Source organism: Semicossyphus pulcher, unplaced genomic scaffold (assembly GCF_022749685.1).
Source record: "Semicossyphus pulcher isolate SPU_LCO1_2020_fin unplaced genomic scaffold, fSemPul1.0.p SCAF_20, whole genome shotgun sequence".
Lineage (NCBI taxonomy): Eukaryota > Metazoa > Chordata > Actinopteri > Labriformes > Labridae > Semicossyphus > Semicossyphus pulcher.
This window is the reverse complement of record NW_027211694.1, coordinates 16,860,805-16,880,397: the sequence shown is the minus strand read 5'-3', so window position 1 is coordinate 16,880,397 and position 19,593 is coordinate 16,860,805. Positions and strand designations below refer to the sequence as shown.

The 19,593-nt window shown below is 44.5% G+C and overlaps 1 protein-coding gene across 1 annotated transcript in view; it reads left to right on the top strand.

Annotated features, from left to right (window-relative positions):
* sox5 (SRY-box transcription factor 5) overlaps positions 1-19,593 on the top strand; it is an 87,630-nt gene that overhangs the window by 27,108 nt on the left and 40,929 nt on the right. The window contains exon 4 of the mRNA XM_069670716.1: positions 13,698-13,784. Within this exon, the coding sequence (XP_069526817.1) occupies positions 13,698-13,784 (87 nt within the window). The remainder of the gene's footprint in view (positions 1-13,697; positions 13,785-19,593) is intronic.

The following is a 19,593-nucleotide window of genomic DNA, read 5'->3' as shown; positions in this document are numbered from 1 at the left end:
GCTGCTGCTGCTGCTGCTGCTTCTTGGCCAGTAGAGCGGGCGGCTATCACCAGCCACTCATGTCGGAGCTCTGATGCTCCTCTGTATGGATCGCTGCTGTACTTCTCTGTCTGCCTCCCTGCCCCCCCCAATCCCTTTTCTTTCCAGCTGTCCTCCTCTCCCTCTCCCTGTGGGATCCCTCTATCCATCCATTCACCTCTCCCTTCCCTCCCCTGTATTTTCACCCCTCCCTCCTTGTTTGGCCCACTGCCCCTTTCCGCTTCGCTCAGGGGAAAGAGTGCCGTGTGTGTGTTGCCTGGCAGCGTGCCCGCTCTCATCATTTTCCCCACCTTCCCCCCTTCTTCTCCTACCTCCTTCTTACCTCTTCTATCTTCCTCTTTTCCCTTGCTTTCCATCCTTTCCCTATCTACTCTACCTCTCTGTTCTGACACCTCACCTCCATCCCTCTCCTCCCGCCGCCCTTTGTCCCTGTCACTCTCTCCACCTGCTTCTAATCACTCCCCCTCCATCTCTTTCAGCGCCTGCCTCCATTCATACTTCGCTCTCCATCCTCTCTCCCCCCCTCCTCCTTCCCTTTCTCCCCCTCCCTCGCGTCTCTTCCTCGGCTGGGCTCAGGAGCAGTGAACAGGTGTTGTCTCCTTTTGATTTGGGTGCGTTCGGATTAATGCTGTCAGCTCAGCTGTTAAAACAACTGCCACCGCCAGATGCCAGTCAGTTTGGGGCTGGAGCTGTCACCTACACACACACACACACATACACACACAAACACACAAACATCCAAACATACGCACACTCAGTTGCAAGCATGCACACACAGGGTGACATGCACACGCGCACACACAAACACAGGGTCTCTTGGCTCATTGTAATACCGACAAAGCAAATCAGCTGCTGTACGCCAGTCCTGTCTGTAACCCAGGTGTGTGTTTCTGTAGCCTTTCCAAAACATCACAGTCAGTGGGTATAAGAGGGACATTATGACATGATAGTACAGTGATTATTAAAACATATTCACACTTGCTGTAGACATGCATACACAACTATTCCGTCTTTCAAAGCTGCCTTATTGTAGGAATTATGTCCTTTTAAAGTTGAGGAGATTTTTTAATAGTTTACATGAGTATAAAGTACTTAATTAATAGGCACTTATCCTATTTCACATTTAAAGGTCAGTCCACTCGTCATGGAGAGAACAACTCAGCCTGGGAAAACAATATAATATAATTTTCTGGCTCACGAGGAGCTTTATAAAGTCAGAGAAAAAAACCATGATGATGTCTGATTGAGTTATAAAACGGGAACATGAAGTTTAATCTGCAGAAGAGGGCTAATCAAAGACACTGTTGGGTTGCATCATGGGAAATGTAGGATCAAGTGTGCGGATCAGGTTGTGTCAGCCTCTACACTTTGATTTTGAGGATTCTTACTTACTCTCACTTACTTTGTGGAAGTACAATACCAAGTTACACAAGCACCACTTGACTTGCTTCAATCGCTAAATGTTTGCTAAAATTCTTCCAATTGAGTATGGAGATTCCACTTTCAAATTGTTTGATTAAAAGTTTCTTATTTTTTAATATTTATTTTTCTAAGTAGGCCAACACCTTCAAAACTACATTAAAGTGATAAACTTGCAGATTTTCATTTTAATAAATGTACGTTAAGTCACTATCTATCGCCAAATGAGGTAACACAATGGTGACTAACACACTGATGAAAGCCTTTGCATTTGCAGTGTTATGGGCTGGGTGTTGGTGGCGACTTTCGTGGAACAATCACAAGCTGCGCCCAGTTAGTGACGCGTTTTCCATCACCCAGCAGTTGTTGGTCTGCCAGAGAGGGTAGGCGGAGCTAAGCGGCTGCTTTTCCAGTCTCTGCAAGTGTTGCCAGTAAACAGTAATCTACTATGGCTGAACAAACAAAGAAAAGATGGATGACTACAGATACAAAAATCCCCCAAAAAAAGAAACAAATTCCACGCTCAGATGAAGGCAAACAATCTAAAAATGAAAGCGACCGTCAGCAAGGAAAATCTGGAGTAACAACCGCAGCCAACCATTCATCACCATAGGTTCCGCCAAAGAGAACGAAACTGAGATCTTAAAGTGTCAAACATTGTAAAAATCCATATTCAGTGACCCTGAACAAAGGTTCAAAACATTTGATAATTACATCATCGTTTTTTGTTTTTTATTCAATCTGACTTCCACCTTCACCCTCCCTCTGTTCCAACCTGCCCTGCTCACACTCACTTGTTCCTTTCTTTTCTCCAAAACGTTCATCCTGCCCTGTCTGTTGTTGGAACAAGCACACACACACACCTGTTAGGACTTTCTTCCATTCCTTCTTCCTCCCTGCTTCATTTTAAAGTGTTACCATAGAAATTTCACTCTATAGATACATCTAGGATCTGTGAGTCTGCATGCGTCACCATTATTTGGCACGGACGTCCTTCCTACGCTCGCAGCCCTTTTCCACCTGACAGTTGCTTAAATTTAGAATCCTTGTTATATATTCTGAATAAAATTCTGATTAAATATGAATTTCAATGATCAGTGGCGTGCAGTTGGTTTGTAAGAGCGCTATTTACGGCTCCTTAATATGTGGGTGGAGTTTGTCAGATGGTGGGTGGTGGGTTTCGGAGTGGTGATGCTACTATCTTGGTTCATTTTATTCACAAACACATTCATAGACGCAAAGTATCAGGGGAAACATTCCACTATCCATCTTCTCTCTCTGGCAGATTTTTTGATCTATCTTTATCCACCTCCCTCTCGGTGTCTATCTTCCTCTCTCGCTCTCGTTCTTACACACTCTCTCTCTCTCTCTCAAATTGAACTCATGTTTGTTTGCAAGCTTCACACTAGACAGTCTTGTGATGCTGGTTCAAGGAGCTGTCCACACCGAGACAGTGGACACTTGTTAGTTAGGTCATGTTGGTGTGTCTGACATACTCTTACACCCAAAAGCACACACACCCAACACACTCTAACATTGGGCCCTCTGTCTCGCTCTCCCTGCGCCACCCCCTCCTGGTATCAGTTTACTATGTGCAAACACGGGCTAACGCAGGATTTCTAGCCCACCGTCCGAACTGGATTTAGCCCCACTTAACTGTAGATCATGCCCTCCTCGTCTGTTTTCTCGGTTTGTTTAATTACGCTAACAAGGTTATTGCCAAGGTTATGAGACCCCACCATAGTCTGCAGTCTCTCCTGAGCCAGACGTTGTTAAGACAATTAGCCCACTCAAGGAGCCGTGGATGTTTTGTCGGAGGAATGACGGGGGATGAGGATGAAGGGGGTCAAAGACCGACAGCAATGCTCAGGGAAAAAAAGAAGTGATTCAAGGAACTGTGCCTGAGAGCAGTTAAAATCAGACATGTATCACTAATAGGTATATTGGCTAAGCTGATAAACATCCTAATCATTCATTAGGGTACTTTATTATCTCCAATTGTGTAAGTGTTGATCTTTTAATAGGAGTGTATGTAGATATACCAATCATGAGTTGCAGCTATATTGATTTTGAATCCGATTGGTTAGCATGCTTACAATATTTGTCAAAGGAATTATTTCCTCTAGAAAAGCGTTTAATCAAAATCTACCAGGAATTTGTCTGAAAACGGTTTGTGGCTTTCTTTCACACTAGCCATTGCACTTTAATGGCTGATAAATATTCACACTAATGCAATGACTGAATACAAAATCAGTACTTAGAGTGGAATTAGTGTTGCACATTCATTAAGACAACTCAAAAGGGACAGAATGTAGAAGCAAAGGTCAAAACTGAAGCAGCAATGAGATATCCTGACTTTTAATCCCAAAAACACTTGATCCTACGTTGCCCATAATGCATCTCAATACCTACCTGCCTCCAATTCGCGTTCATATTAAACCTCCAGCTTGTAATGCTGCTCTATCAAGCTCTGTAAAGCTCCCCTCCACAGCTACAGAAGTGATTGCTTTCACAGGCTATACAGTTCTCCTCGTGACAACTTATCCTTATATGGAAAGCCTGTTTTTTATCAAATACTGGCTTAGCTTTCATCCAGTCCAAAGCATTTGTATTCATGTACACATCTTAAAAATTGAAATTAAAGAGCAAAATTATCATTTGCGGCCACCAAAGTATGTTCTTTCACCAACTCTGTTTTTGTCATTTAATTTGTGTGAGTTCCTTGTTCCTATTTGTTAGCCACAGATGGCTAAATGATCTAAATGCGACCTAACCAGCAGCATCAGCTGTTATTGACGAGGCAAATCTCATCAACCAATCAAACTTTTTTTTTCCTTGCCTGAAAAACTTTGTGATCTTGCCAGGAAATTTGGGGAGTAGGAAGAGATTTACAGGGAGAGATATCGACGTGAGTGAATAATTGGAGCACAGTGACTCGGAAGGCTCCAACAGGTCAGGCACACAAATATTCGCAGGCGCACACACACACACCAACACACACATGCTAGTCAGCAGAGCATTCCAGCGCTGTTTGGACTGTTGTTGCTATTGGTCTAATGGTTCTCACATGTCTGTCGCCCTATCTTTGAGCAGCACACAGGACAATGTGGGCTATTCTTAAGCCTTTACAACGCGCTCTGTCTCAGGCCGATCGACGCACAGATGGAACAAATATTCACACATACAGAAGAAAGACAAAAAGAGACAGAGACGGATATCAAGACTCAAACAGACGCATAAACAGAGGGAGAAGTGTGTGCGTGTGCGTCTGTTTGTGCTTGTCAACAGCGTCCGCGCTAACTGGAATAGGCGGGTCCCGCCTCCGCCGTCCGGCAAAGCAAAGCCACTCTAAAGCCAAGCCAACTGTCAATCAAACAGTCAACACAGCGCCAAAACTATGATAGCATCAGAAATAACAGTCTTTACCCATCAGTCTCACATGCACACACAAACACAAACGCACACGCTCACACACACACAAAGGGAGGTTAAAGCCTTGTTTGAATAGGCTTCCAGCATGCAAAGCAACATTAGTGTGTCAGGAGTGTCTTGCTGTTCTGTCTGTCTCTCTGTCATTGCTTTGACAGGCAGACGAAAAATGTCACGACTCACAAGAGAAAACGCTGCACTCTGTGTATGTGTGTGTATAAATGTGTGTGCGTGCACTCTGTCTGTCTCTAGCGTAGTTAATGCGTGGGTCCGTTCCCCTCCTATACACGGCAGGCCCAATGCACAATGTCTTCTTTTGTTGTCACGTTAAAGTGATGCAATAAAGCTGTGCAGTGACAAGGACGGCCCGGGGGCCGCTGCAGTGACAGAGACATTGAGTGTGTGCGTGTGACCGTGCATGTGTGTGTGGAGTGGAGACAAGAGCACTGAAGAGGGGTTATTGCTACGAGACAGATTGCAAGTGTCATTTTCCATTACAGCAGCCTGAGCCACTGTGTACGACACACACACACACACAGTTACACACCGATACACATGCCTTGGCCTACTTCAACAGGATGCTTTTGACAGAGAGAGATGCGCATGCATTATAAGAGTGCCGACCCCGACTATTTAACCCTCTCCTCACTCTGACGTCAGGTTGAGAAAGCAGAAATCACAAACCTGCCTTTTTTTTTGGCTCTTGTGATTGGTTGATTCACCCGTCATAGATTAAATCCGATTTTTTCCATGAAAATTAAGATTTCAAGAGTCTGTAAATCACATTTTGATCGGCGCATGATATAGAAATTGTTGCTGAAAGCCTTATTGAAGTGATTTTCATGGTTTAGCTGGCAGATTAAATCATGAATCTCTGAAAACTCTTTGACCTCTCGTGCTTATAAAACATAACAGATCATGTTAAAAAGGCACCGATGTTAAGCTCAAAGCTGCTAAAGATGTGGGTTTCCACCTGACAGAAGGACAAGGATACAATAGTCTTGTCAGAGCAGCTTTTCAAAGGATCTCCAGTGAATACATTATGTTTTAAATACAGCATGACCCATTGTTGCATGTGAACCTCTATTATCTATTCAAAAGTCTCTCAAGAGGCTCTGTTTGTTAACCAGGCAATTAGCTGGCAGTATTTGGTGGTTATCAGTACCACAGGTGACACTTGGTCTCCTCAGCCTGTAAAGTATGAGGCACTAAAATGAAAATGGGATCTGTGTTCGGTCCCATAGCTTGTCCCTAATAAGGTGCGGTGGCAGCGGCTATCAGGGCCAAGCTGAATTAGTCCGCAGCGGATTCAAATGTCTAGATGCTATCAAAGAGCATTTAATGATAATGGAGGTCACAGAGGCAATTGGGGAAAATGTGTGTGTGTGTGTGTGTGTGAAAGGAACGTTTCTCCACTGCTAAAACACAGCATTGAGATAGCATCGCTAATTTCTCCAGCTCGGCACAAAAAACAACATGCAGAGGAGGAGGGGAGGCAAGAGAGAGAGAGAGAGAGAGAGAGAGAGGGAAAAAAACAGCACACAAGCGAAATGAAACAACAAGGAAAGTTTTTCTGCGACTTTCTCGAATGTCGCTCCAGATTTTGCCCTTCATCGTTCTTTCACAATGTCGCGCCCTCTCCGCTGCTATTTCTGACTGCCAGTGTGTGGATCTGGCTCGCTGAGATTTCATGCCAGTGTAAAAATTGGCTGAGGGTTTGGTTCAAATCAAATTGGACATAAGCACCCACAACACCATCTGTTAGGGAAAGGCAGTGGAGTGAAGGGCAGAACTCTGTATTCGGATAAATGGATTTTCAATTTATTAAATTGTTGACTGACACCCTTGTAAATTTTCACTTTATGTGCTGTGTCCTATTCTTAGAATGTCACATCTACAGGAAACATGTTGCTATACATCCATTCAGACCTGAATATAGAAGCAAAAAGCCCACTACATCTGTTGTTTTGTGCGACTTCAATTCCGTCTTTTTTATATTTTTGCAGCACAGTCGCTTCACATTTACATAAGAGGAAAAAAAGCTAATTGGTCCTTTTTTAAGCTTTTTTTCCCTGAAACTTCGTCTTGCCTTAAAGAGACAAAAATAAAGCCCTCTCATCGGTTCGTCTTTAGGTGTTTTGACAAGTGATATTTGTTAGCGATTTTTCTGTTAACAGGTGTGTCGCCCCAAAACGTGTTTAGAGACGCGTCTGTGATTGTCGCAGTATTTCAGGGGAAGACCATATGTCCCACGTCGCATCACCCAAAAAACTTACTTTTCAAGGTGAATAACAGTCTCTTAACTCTCAGAAGTCCATGTCATGTAGCAGTGTGTGAGTGTTTGCCAAATTCTTCCAAGTCTGTGTGTGTCTATGAGTGTGAGTCCCTGCAGCCTGACTACTGGTTTGTGTGTTTATTAATAACTGAAGTTGGAGCGGCTTCTGAATTAAACGTCACTGTGGACGTTGAGGCCGAGCAGGGACTGAGTCTAACACACGCACAGGCATACACATGTATATACGCAAGCTCTCTTTCCCCGTCCTCCTCTGCTTCAGTGGGAGATGGGGAGCAGTGGGAGGGGGCTACAAAGTAAGGAGGAGGGTGGATGAGGAGGAGTAGAGGGATTTTAGTGTTTACACAGAGGCCCGTCCACCGCCGCAACTGTTGCCAAGCGCGGTTCTCCCCAACAACAAGCCAGTAATTGGTACTGTTAGCGGCTAACCTTGCGGAGGTGGTGGTGCAAGGTGGTTTTGGACAAAAAGCTTTTTGATACATCTCCCTCTCTATCTCAGTCTCCTCTCTCAAGCCGCCTTAAAATGCCCCTCTTTTTTTTTTCTTTTTTTTTTTGACAAGAGACTGCCCATAATCTTGGCATGGCCTCCTTCGCTTTGGAACGATTGGACCGTCTTTAGAAGGAATCGATGAAAATGTGTCCAGACACATGGCCCAGCTCAACCAGACATGAATTGATCATCAAAATATCAACATCATCATTTCGTAATGGAGTATGTTGGTGCTGTCAGTGCGAGGGGGAATAGCCAGACTGAGAAGCAAAAGCTGCAGTATCAAGAGGGTGTAAATAAGTGAGGAGTTGTATTCCAAATTCTGCTTTTCTGAAGTTTGAACATTTCCATAATGCAGAAGGTCCAGTCTGTCTCTTTTAAATACTGAAAGACTTAAGTTTTATTATTTGATTTAAATCATAGCACTACTTTTTCGCCTTTTATTTAATTATGTTTTAGCCTATATTGCAACAGCGAAGACGACTCTTTATCTTACTGAGATTATCGGGGGGAAAAAGGATATCTGCGTTATATAACTTGGACAGACCTCATTTGTGTTCATTGTTTACCATGAAACATTTCCTGTTGAGGTTTTTAATTAAAAAAGTAATCCAGGTCTGTCCTCCTTTATCAAATTTTGACTGTAATTCAGTTAAGACCTGCTTAAGGTGTTAACAAGACAGTGGTAGTGATTTCCGGCAATCTGGATATAATTTAATCTAGGCGGTATACCGGTTTCACACCATCGCCGGTGTCCTGTTTTGTTTTTCGTACACGTTTTCCATAACTTATCTACTGTCTGATATCACATAGTGCATCTTTTCTGCAGAACTGTAAACATGTAGCCGTCATATATAATGTCGATGGGATGATTTAGTCAGACGCGCACTTACGCGAGTCGGCTGTGTCCCCGTTGTTAGCGGAACCTCGTCCCGCTGCTGTGGCCGTCATGAACGGACCTTTCGCGGAGCAGCGGTGCCGCGGAGTGTTTACTTTTTGCGGCTTCACCTGCTGCGCGCACACGGCATGAGGTTGTGTGTTTGGCGACAGGAAGTAGGGTGTGTGAGTTTTCGCGGGGCTGGTCACGCTGATGAAACATACATTTGAACACCGTTAGAAACGGTAGATGACAAGTTGCAGCACACAAGTCTATTTGTAGAGCTGTTTTCAGTAGAGTACCTTTTCATTTTGTAATACAGATACCCCCAAAAGGGAAATAAATATGAATAGATGTAAATTTTAGGTCACATCACCCACCCCTAATTTAATCTTTAGATCACATATAAAAATAATCTTTTTGTCCCTGTCATGGCCGCCAGCTCCACCACAGAAGTCACCACACGTCTCTACTCGCTCTCCGTCTCTCTTACTCCTTCCTTCCATCTCAATACTTCAGTGTTCAGGGTGGCAGTCTTGGACAAACTCCACCAGTGCTTGTATAATTGCTTATTCAATGCTGACCCCTGCTCAGTTTAGGAAGAGGAGGGTGGAGGAGGAGGAGAACAGAGAAGGAAGGAGGGGTGGGGGTTATAGCTGGAGCCTCCCCATGGCTGCCAAGGCCCAAGTCAATGTGGAGCCTGTTTTTCGGGATATAAGGGCCGGGCCACGGGTCCCAAGCCAGGGCCCTTTTCCTGTGGGCCCTCCTCCTCCTCCTCGTCTTCGTTCTCCTCCTTCATCCTCCACCCTCCTCTGAGCCCGGCTGGGCCTGGCGCTGGCACAGAGGTCCCTTTGTTGTGCACCCGAGGGCCCGGGCTCTCTCTCTCTCTCTCTCTCCCTCTTTCTCTTTTTCTCCACTCTCTTTCTCTCTCTCTTTCCACACACCCCCTCCTCCGCCACCTCCTCCGACTCAGACTCCCTCCCTCCCTTTTCCTCTAAAGGTCTCCCGGCTTCACAAATATGAGATAATAGGAAAAATAGAGCTGGCCGCTTGTGGTGACTCAGGGCAAAACGTCTGAGTGAAAAATAGAAAGTGAGAGAGAGAGAGAGAGAGAGAAAGAGAGAGAGAGAGATGGTATTGTTTGTGAGGTTGGTCAGAGCGAGCTGGACTGAAGTCGAGTCTCCTCCCCTCTTTCTCTCTCTCTCCAGCAGCTTCTGAACCAAAAGCTTACTGTGGATCCAAAAGCCGGATGGGGGCTCGCTCTAACACACACACACACAAACACACACACGCATGCACACACTGTTTCTCTCTCCCTCGCTCGGCAGGTGGACGGGGTTGTTTTGGCTCGGCTGCAGGGCAGCAGCTTGACTCCGTTTGAGCCAATGAGCCAAGATAATAGCCGACGATTCCAGAGTTATTGTCAGCGTTTTCCCCCTCTGCTTTTCCCAGAATCCCCCTCAGCCGTGCAGGGTCGTAATGGGAACGCCACCCTCAGATGAATTTATGTGCTTTTGCATGAAAATGCTTCAGCGGGATTCACAGTTGTACGCAATGTACTGTCAAAACCAGACAGTCAAAACAAGAGAGGGTGTTTTTCTAAAACCCCTTAAACCTCTTTGAGCTGTGCACAAGACATCTAAAATGTTGGGATTAAATTTGTCATTCAGCGTAAACTTTTAAAGGAGCGAGAACAAGGTGATTCATATTTGTGACATGTTTGAGATATTGTCAGACGGAGAGGAGGAAGATCATTTTTCAACCCTCGGAGCTACTTAAGGAAAAAGAAAGTAGAACACACGCACCTTTAACGGCTTACACTTACTCTCTCCCCTTCTGATGTTCAATTCTCCACCACTTCATTTTCAAGGGGGAGGCCAGTATCCCTCCTCACCCTCAGCTTTGAGCACCCAACTCTGCAAATATGCGACCAACACCCCTGCGTGGGCACAAAACTCCACCCGCTTACCTCACACGACACACACACACACACACACACACGCTCAATACGTCAGAAGAACAGGGAGTAGCTTCTCTGATTTCCATGGAAAGTGTTGTGCTGTCCTCCTTTATTATGTGGTTTTTGGCCTTAATTAGCAGTAGGAGATGCTTTGCTGTGTTTCCATCTAACTGTCAGGCCACTTTTATAAAAACTCCTGAAATACTGCACGACATAAAATCAGGTGCATTTCCATCTGCGTGGCTGCAGCAGATAAATCCTTGAATGTGAGAGAAGCGGAAATAGTCTGTGAAGAATTGATTTGCATCGGGCAAGTTGTTATTGTTGTGCAGTATCAGGTAATGGCGGCCATATTTCATATTCTTAGAAGAAGAATAGAACAGCAGAATGCACTTGGCAGTTGGAAGTATACTAATGCACCGACTAATGCCCAAGCAACCATGATGAGAGGCTAATGCATGAGAAGACGCAAGTGAAGTCACGAATTCGGGATGTCCAAACACATCTTTTAACTCATGCACAAGTTTGTGTGTGAGTGTGTGTGTGCGTGTGCTGGAGTCCTCCATTTCTTTGGAGTGTGTGTGTGTTTGTAGTTTATCAAGGGTGACAGCGTGGGTTTCTTCTCGTAGTGTTCACCACATCAATCAACATCTCACTAAAAGCTACAGCATGCCATCCTCTCTTCTCTTTTCTCTTCTCCTTTTTCTTTTCTCTTCTCCTCTTTCCTCCTCTCTTCCCCCTCTTCTCTCTACTCGTCTCCACTCCTCTTGCCCATTTCCTCCCATTTTGCCATCCGTCGCACAATGAAAGAGCCTCTTGGCTTTTATTAATAGTTAAAGTGGCCCAGCCTGTCACTGGGGACAATAACTGCAGCCCTGTTAATAAATAAAAATAATAACTAGGAGATGGAGACAGAGAGGGAGTGCAATGGAAAGAGAACAGGCGACACTGCCATTTGTTGTTCCCTCTCACTTGTCAAAGCTCTTTGGCTTAAAAGCCTCTGTCATTGTTGAGGGAGAGGGGGCTGGAGGGAGAGATGAGAGTGAGAGACAGAAAGAAAGAGAGGGAGAGGAGGGAGAGGGGGGCGCCAGGGGCTAATAGCACCTGTTGGGGTGATGGTGAGACAGCTGTCACGGGGGGAGAAAACACAGGAGCGCACTATTTCTTCTACTCTACGCATGTTCCCTCCTCCCTGTTTTGCACCGGATTTCATGTCCGACTCCGCTCTTCTCCTCCTCCTACCATCACCCCGCTTCTAACCTTTTCCCTCAAGACTACGATGGCTACTGACATAGAGCACTAGGGCACATCAGGGACGCAGACTGCTGACTAACTGGCCGAGTGGCAGCAGCAAAAACACAAGGACGGACCAGTCAGGGTCCAAGGACAGGAGAGGAAAAAAGGCAAGAGTGGAGGAGGAGAAATGGACTGCGTGGAAGTTCAGCATTGATCTCTAGTGTGTGTGTGTTTGTGTTTGTGCGCACAGTGTAATCAACGGACCGTGAATGCTCTAGTCTTGAAGCCAGAGCAAAAGGACCTGATTCAGGCCTCTGGGGAGGCCGTAGGCACACACACGCAGACACACACTCACGCACACAAACAGAGGTACAGTATGTAGGACACGCTGCAGTGCTTTTTGTGTGTCTGAGCAGAGCTTGTATGTCTCGACTCTCTCGCATGCATACTTGTTTTTGTGTGATCGTGTGTCATTTTAAATCCTGAAAATCTCCAGGTGGTTTCTCATCCTCATCTCTCCGCTGCATCACAGACTGAAGAGGAAAGAAAGAGTTTTGGGTTTGTGTTTGAATGATGGGTAAAAAAAATACTTATAGTTGTTGTTGAACGGCGGCTGTGCGTGTGTGTGTGTGTACATGTCTTACTTTGCACTGAAAATAAGCTAAGCTGTTCAGCTCAACACACCGGACATCTCTCCCTTTAAAAGCATTAGTGTTTGTGTGTTCATGTGTGTGTGTGTTTTTGTGTATGTGTTTGTGCAGGCAAGCTGTCTCATACCAGTGAGATTAAGACTTCTTTTTCCTTAAATCAGTCTTGTCATTATGAAGAAAAAAAATAATCCAAGCACCAACAAACTTTTTCGCCTGCCGTCAGCAGTTGCCAGTGTGCATACGTCTGTGTGTAAAGCTATATATATTTATATATATATGTGTGTGTATGTGTGTGTGTGTGTGTGCACTGGAGTGTATGTGTTGTGCATGCATGTGCCTGTGTGTTCTGCGGGTGTTTGTGCATTCAAGTATGTGTGTTTGCGTTGGCTGATAGGGTTAATCCCTGCACTCAAAGTGTAAAACCTCTTTCCTTAGCAAGGCCTTGCATCCCAAGTGCAGATGGCTCCCAGTAAATAGACCTCTCTCTCTCTCTCTCTCTCTCGCCCTCTTGCTTCACACTTTCAGTCTTTCTTTGTCTCATCATTTCCCTTTGTTCATGTCAATAACAGTCAACAGGGTGACTGGATGATGGCGGCAAGTCTGAACGTGTCCATGCAAAAGTGTGTGCGTGTGTTATATCTTGGAGTACGTACAGTGTATGTGCACATTGAGGATTGAATCTCTGCGTGTGTATGCTCTCTTGTGTGACATTTCCATTTGCCCCCACTGTGTTTGTGTGTGTGTGTGTGTACAGTATGTGTGTGGGTACTTCAATGTGTGATTGTGACCATAGTTAGGATTGTAATTAGTGATTCTGCGGGTGTGCGTGCACATGTGTGTCTGTGCAGGGGTTTGTGTGTGTAAGGGTCTGTGGAGTGTGTGTTGAAAACAAAGCGCTAGCTGATAATGTGTCCATTGTGGCGGGTGCATTAAGGCCCTCTTTGTCTCAGGGCCCACAGGGCTAATGATTCTCTAGCAGCAGGTGAGAGGGAAAAAGCCTCTCTCTTTCTCTCCTCCACTTGTCTCTCTCTCTATCTTGTGTTGCCTCTCTCGCTCTTTCCCTTTTGCTCACTTGTTTTTGTTCTTCAGTTTTCCTCTCTTTCGATTATCAGCTTCTCTCTTTCCACCTTTCTCTCCCTCTCTCTGCCTCTCTCTCCTGCTGATGCGACCATTAGGCTGAGCTGCCGCTGCCTTTATTACAGCAAATGGACTTTAAATGAGCTTTATTGTCATGTTGGCCAGCCAACTGAATCCCTCTCTTTCTTTTTCCTCTACCCCCCCCCACCACCCCCTCCCTTTAACAGAGGCCCCCAGCATTGAGAGGCTGTTGTCTAAGGACTGGAAGGATAAACTTTTGGCCATGGGCTCAGGGCACATCGGAGAAATTAAAGGTATGGTACACCTAAATAATGACAGGACTAAACTTAACCGAGCTGTTAAGAAATTAACCCTTTAAACTTGATTGGTGCACCTCCGATGTCCTTTAAGGGAAAAAAACTACTTAGAATCTTTAATGTTAATTAATGTAATCTTACCTACCTTTAACTTCCTGTTAACATCAGGATGATAATGGAAAAAACGTGTAGCAAAAACTTTAAATCGCATGAATCCAAGGATAAATAATCCAAAGGAAATCCACAGGAGCAACAGTTCAAAAAAATTGCGATTTTGTTGTATAGTCGGTAAAATATATGGTAGTGTAAAGACTCTTCTTCTGACATCCCTGAGACAATAACTCTTTTCCAAATCTAATGACATACAGGGTAAAAACAAAACACTAATAAATTTCATGCATGCTCTTTAGATCATGTTTAAAAAAACACTCACCCTCCAGTTAATAGCAACTCTGAGTAGCCCAGTAGTGCTGAAAATAACAATAAATGGAACAGTAACACCCATGTCAGTGAAGGGAGTGAAATCAGCCATGGTTCAAGGATTAAATTAAACTAAAATAAAGAAAAATGGGCGGAATGTGTTTGCCCTGAACTCAAATGAACTCTGCTAAACTGACTGTTTGACCAACATGTCAAACAGTCAGTGACGTCTCTGCTAGTCCTTGAGCTCTGTGTTAATCTCAGTGTTAATCACCCGTTTTATCCACATCAACCCTTCTTAACATCCGTGGGTGAGACAGACAGGGCAGGACAGAGGGCAGGAAGTGAATCAAAAAGGGAACAAGAGAACTGCGCTGTGAATGTGCAGGAGCGAGAATCAGCCGGAGAGAGACAGAGAAAGAGAGAGAGGGGGGAAAAGGATGTGAGGGAAGCAGAGAGAGAGAGAGGTGGAAGAGTCTGGCTATTATTTTGCGTAACTCCAGGGCAAAGCCGTCGTTCTCCTCCAGTAATTGAGCTTCATTAGGAAGCAAAGCAATATGTAATCAAAGAGCCTTGCGAAGCGGCGTGGCCGTCGAGAGGGGGGCTCCATTGATCAAACCCCTTTTTCCCAGCTCCCTGCCGCGCTGACATTTCTGTGTAGGGGCGTCCCGCTTGGCGCACCACACACCAACAGCTGGGGAGAAATATCAGGACTATGTGTGAGTGCATGCGAGCGTATGTGTGTGTGTGCAGTGGAAGCGCATGTATGTGCGTCCTTGACAGTTGAGGCCATGTGTGTCTAAGACAGTGCTTACATAACAATGTGTGTCTGTGAGGGTGAAGTTATTACTGCGTATGCAGTGTGAAAAGAAGAGGGAAAGTCAAGTGTTCATGCACCAGTTTGTGTTAACTTGTATGTGTGTGCGTGTGCGTGCTCGTTTTTCCAGTGCATCCCTTGACTTCTTTTTTCCCCCCATCGAATTCCATTGAAGAGCTTTTTGTGGGGAACAAAGTGATTTTGAGCCCCCTCCTCCCGCTCTGTCAGCCTTATTGAGAAGCGACATTGGTTAAAGGCCCCATGTGGTTCACAGTAAAACACACATATGCACACAAGTATGGAACTCATAGTACTAAAGTATATAGCCCCATGGTATAGTGTCATTATCCTCAGCTGGATAGGTTGACTTTAAGCTCTTTATGAATTACCCCTCATCCTTCTGTGTTACAGAAGTTTACTGAAGATCAACGGTGTGAGACTGAAGTTAATATTTACAACCAAGTTTCCATTCTCGCCCAGAATATTTTTCATCTTTGTGAACTTTAAGCCAACCTCAGCCCTTTCCTGTTTTTCATTCCCTCCCTCCATTTTACAGTGACCAGTGATTTTCTTTTTTAATATTAGAAGTATTCGTTTACCAGTGTATCTGAGCTGGATTTAAGAGGTTAGCTATCACACTCACAACCTCAGGAATCTCATCCAGCACACACACAGCAGTAGTAGTAGAAGACGACAGGTTAGCTAACACTCATAACTGGAATTCTGTGCGGATAACGTTAGCGGTTGGTCTTACCTGTAAATGTTTCTTTAATTTAGACGCCGAGATTTTTTACACCACAGGCCATGGCAACCGTAGACTGCTGATGGCAACTTTGAGGAGTGGTTGTTGTGAGACTTGTGTGTCGTGAAGTGTCGTAACGTGTGCGCGCAGTTGCGCGGTATTACCAGAGTTTAGAAATGAGATGCCGGTTGTTATAGAGTATCTGTGGTATTATACTGTCTTCATTTTAAAAAGTATTTTTAATCAGAAGAATCAGAAATACTTAAATAATCCATGGGGGGAAATTCGGGTGTTACAGTTGCTCTGACACAAAGAAGCATAGAGAAATATATGACATAAAATAGAAGTAAGAAAAATGTCATATATGTGCATTATATACATTAAAATAAGAGATCAAGTCCATATTGAAAGAAAAACAGATTTGGTTTATGAAGGGGTCACAGCTTAAGGAGAAAAACAAACTATTATGATGAAAAAAAAGACGACGTAAGGAAAAATAAGGGAAACAAGCAGGAGCAACTGTAACGGGCTGCACATGTAACCCTGCTAGTAATCCCTGTTTTTAATGAATGTATCTGTAATCTAATTACCTCTTTTTTTCCTGTAACTGTAACGGAATACAGTTGCCTTTTTCTGTATACCAATTACGTAACGCCGTTACTTGTACTCCCCAAGCCTGCTTGGTCAATAGCAAAGTAGTTAATATGTCAAGAAAAGAGAGACAGAAAGAATGTCGGATGTGTTTATTCTCTGAAGTTACCTCTAACGAACTTATAATAAAACTTATTTGACATTATAACATTACTGATACCATTACATAAAAATCAAAGTGAACAGTAATTCAATCACTTATTCTACTATTAAACTTTAAAATCAAAATGATTTAGAAGAATGAATGTGACAAGCAATGAACAGCAATAGTTGTTTGGAGACTAAAATCATCCTGTAGTAAATTCCTGTATTCAAACAAACCATGTAAACTGAGGTTACTGGGAAAATTAGGTTACTGCAAACCATCTAACTGTAATCAAACCTAAATGTTATTACCTTAATATTATCTTAATTTAATTATCACAGTGATTGTGTTATCTCGTCTATGTAGATATGCTCCTTGACATTCTTCTAACATCTTCAGTCTACCTTTCAGTCTTCACTTTATCTCACATCATCTCTCCATCCTCTCCTCCACCATCATGCCTGTGTCTCGTCCCTTTCCCTCTTCCTGCTCCTTCTCTCCCTCCCTCCCTGCCTCCAGCCATCTCATCCCCGTTCCTCCATCCTTACCGGGGGGAGTTATCAGTGTAGCAGGGGTCATTAATTAGCACCGCCAACACGGTGACAAGTATTACATTGTTACAAATTGGTTAATTACGCCGCGCATGAGTGTGTGTGAGGAACAAAAAAAGAGAGTTTGTATTGGTTTCGCCGGGTTTGTAGGTAAGCACAGGCCCGAGCAATCTGCCTAAGGAGGAATGTGTGTAAACCGATGGAGGAAACCAGTTATCGATCCACATGCCCGCCTCTCAGCAGCTGAGGAAACAAGCTAACGTGAGCTGATTTATGGGGCGACCGCAGAAATTCTTAAAGTCTGAATGGGATTGAAAGCGAAAGGAAAGACTGGGCAGCTCATGTTCGCGTCTGAGAGTCAACTAAATCCCGCCTCAGTTAGGAAGCGTGTTGTTTTCTTGGATTCCTCTTCTTCTGCAAATACTCTAGTTTACTGATAAAAGATCCACAGCTGAGAGGGGGATTGAGAACAGCTTGTAGAAAAAGAATCGAGCGGTTGTCTTCGTTTTCACTCGGCTAACTATCCAGGCTGCTGGTTAAAGGAATGTCCACCTTGACACACACACCGTTTTGCACAGAAGTGCCCCAATTTTACTGTGTTTGCATTTGTGCATGTGCTTGTGTGTGTGTGTAAAGGGGGGTTAACCCAAACAAGAACCCCCTACAAGAAAGACTCCTTTGATCCATCGTTTCACCTTTGCAACCCCCCTTATCCTTTTTCTCCCTCCTTTGCCCCCTTCCTCCCGAACCCTTCACCCCCCCATTTGAACGGGCTAACGTTTTTAACACAAGGCTCTTTCTTGTCTTGGTCAGCTTTAGCTACACACACACAAACACACACACACGCACACATTTCTGGCCCTACAAAGGTGGGTCTGTGAGTTAGGACAGCGGCGTGTTTATTTTTCCAGCGGCCAGTGCTCCCGACAGTTGCCTTTATTGTTCATTGTTGGCGGATGGTTGGAGTGCGGGGGGAAGTAAGGGAGGAGGAGGGGGTTGTCGGTGGGCAGTGGAGGCGGTCGGGGGGTGGTGTGAGGTTGGTGCTACCAACAGGGAGGACAAATGGATGGCTCTCACCTTCCTGAGCGGTCAAAGGGCAGGTCAGCAGCCATGGCTATTCGCCTTCACTCCGTCTTCTGTCTCCCCCTTTCATCTCCCGTTGTGTTCCTCTTTCTTTTCCTTCCTCCTTGCTCTCTTTCTCCTTCGTTCCCTCCTTCTCTCTTCCTCATCTGGTTTGACTGGCGCAGGAATGTGGCCCTGTTAAAGGTAGCAGCTGAAGAACAATGGGGGATTGTGCTACTCCACACATGGACTCCTACGCGGACACACACACACACACACACACAACAAAAACCATGTCGGCAAACATTGGTACATATGACCAGACATGGGCGCACACACTCATACTGATTGTGCCTCAGTGTGCCTCTCACTAACTACATCCTGTTGAATGATTTAGGCCTTGTGTAGAAGTGTGTTTGTGTATATGGAATGGTGTGTGTGTGTGTGTGTGTGTGCGTGTAATGGAGCTGGTATGTCAGGATCTGAGAGGTCGGAGGTCAGGCCATGCTAAATGTGAGCAGGAGGTTGGCTGACTGCAGGGTAAACACAGACCAGACACACTCTCCTTCTTTTTTCCCCCTCTCTCTTTCACACACATGCTTTCACACAGCTTGAAGCTCCAAGTTTACCCAGAATTCAGCAGCAATCAAATAAAATTAAATTTTGCTTCAAGTTTTGCAAGAAATGTAAATTTACAAACCTGGCTGAATATTTATTTTGTTTGTTAACATATGAATCTGGCTCAGATCTTACATTTGTTTTGCCGCCACATTTTCCCTGTGTTCAAATGTTTCCGCAGCCAGATTTATTTTCTTTATTTCAATAAGGCAATAAAGGCGGTGATGGATGTGACTCAAGTAATCACTGCTGGCCTTCTGTGCTTTCAGAATAAGTCAACATCTGGTTTTACAACTCTGCAGCACACATACGGACTTTGCCAAACGCACCTTCCGTTGACGTGCCCCCTCCTGCCGTCCAAACCCCCTAACCAGTCATATATTAGGCTGACCAACAAGCCATGGATAGCTTTACACTGCTTTGTTGTTTCTTCCTCCTCTGTCGCTTTCCTTCATGCCTCTGACCTCTAACCTAACCCCTGCAATCCTTTCTGGCCTCCAGACAGCCATGAAAACTCAGCACGAAATCTCAGTTACAGATTTTGTATAATTTCATGCCTTGTGTGCTTTTTGGCCCTGCATCCTTTCTAATGAGGCGCTGTTTATAGTTTGAGTAGCACTTTAAGTTTCCTTACATAGCGTTTATACAGTATACAAACATTTAATGGGTGGTTTAAAACAAAATGTAATGCAGTTGTTGGCAGTTATATATGTACTTAAATAAACACACACTCACAAAAAAAGAACCTAATCTTTAGTTCTTAAAGTTTTCCTTTTGAAATAATCAAAATCATAGTGTAACAAGTGTCTTTGCTACCATCTAACCTTTGACCCCATCTCCTCTCCCTCTCTTGCCTGATA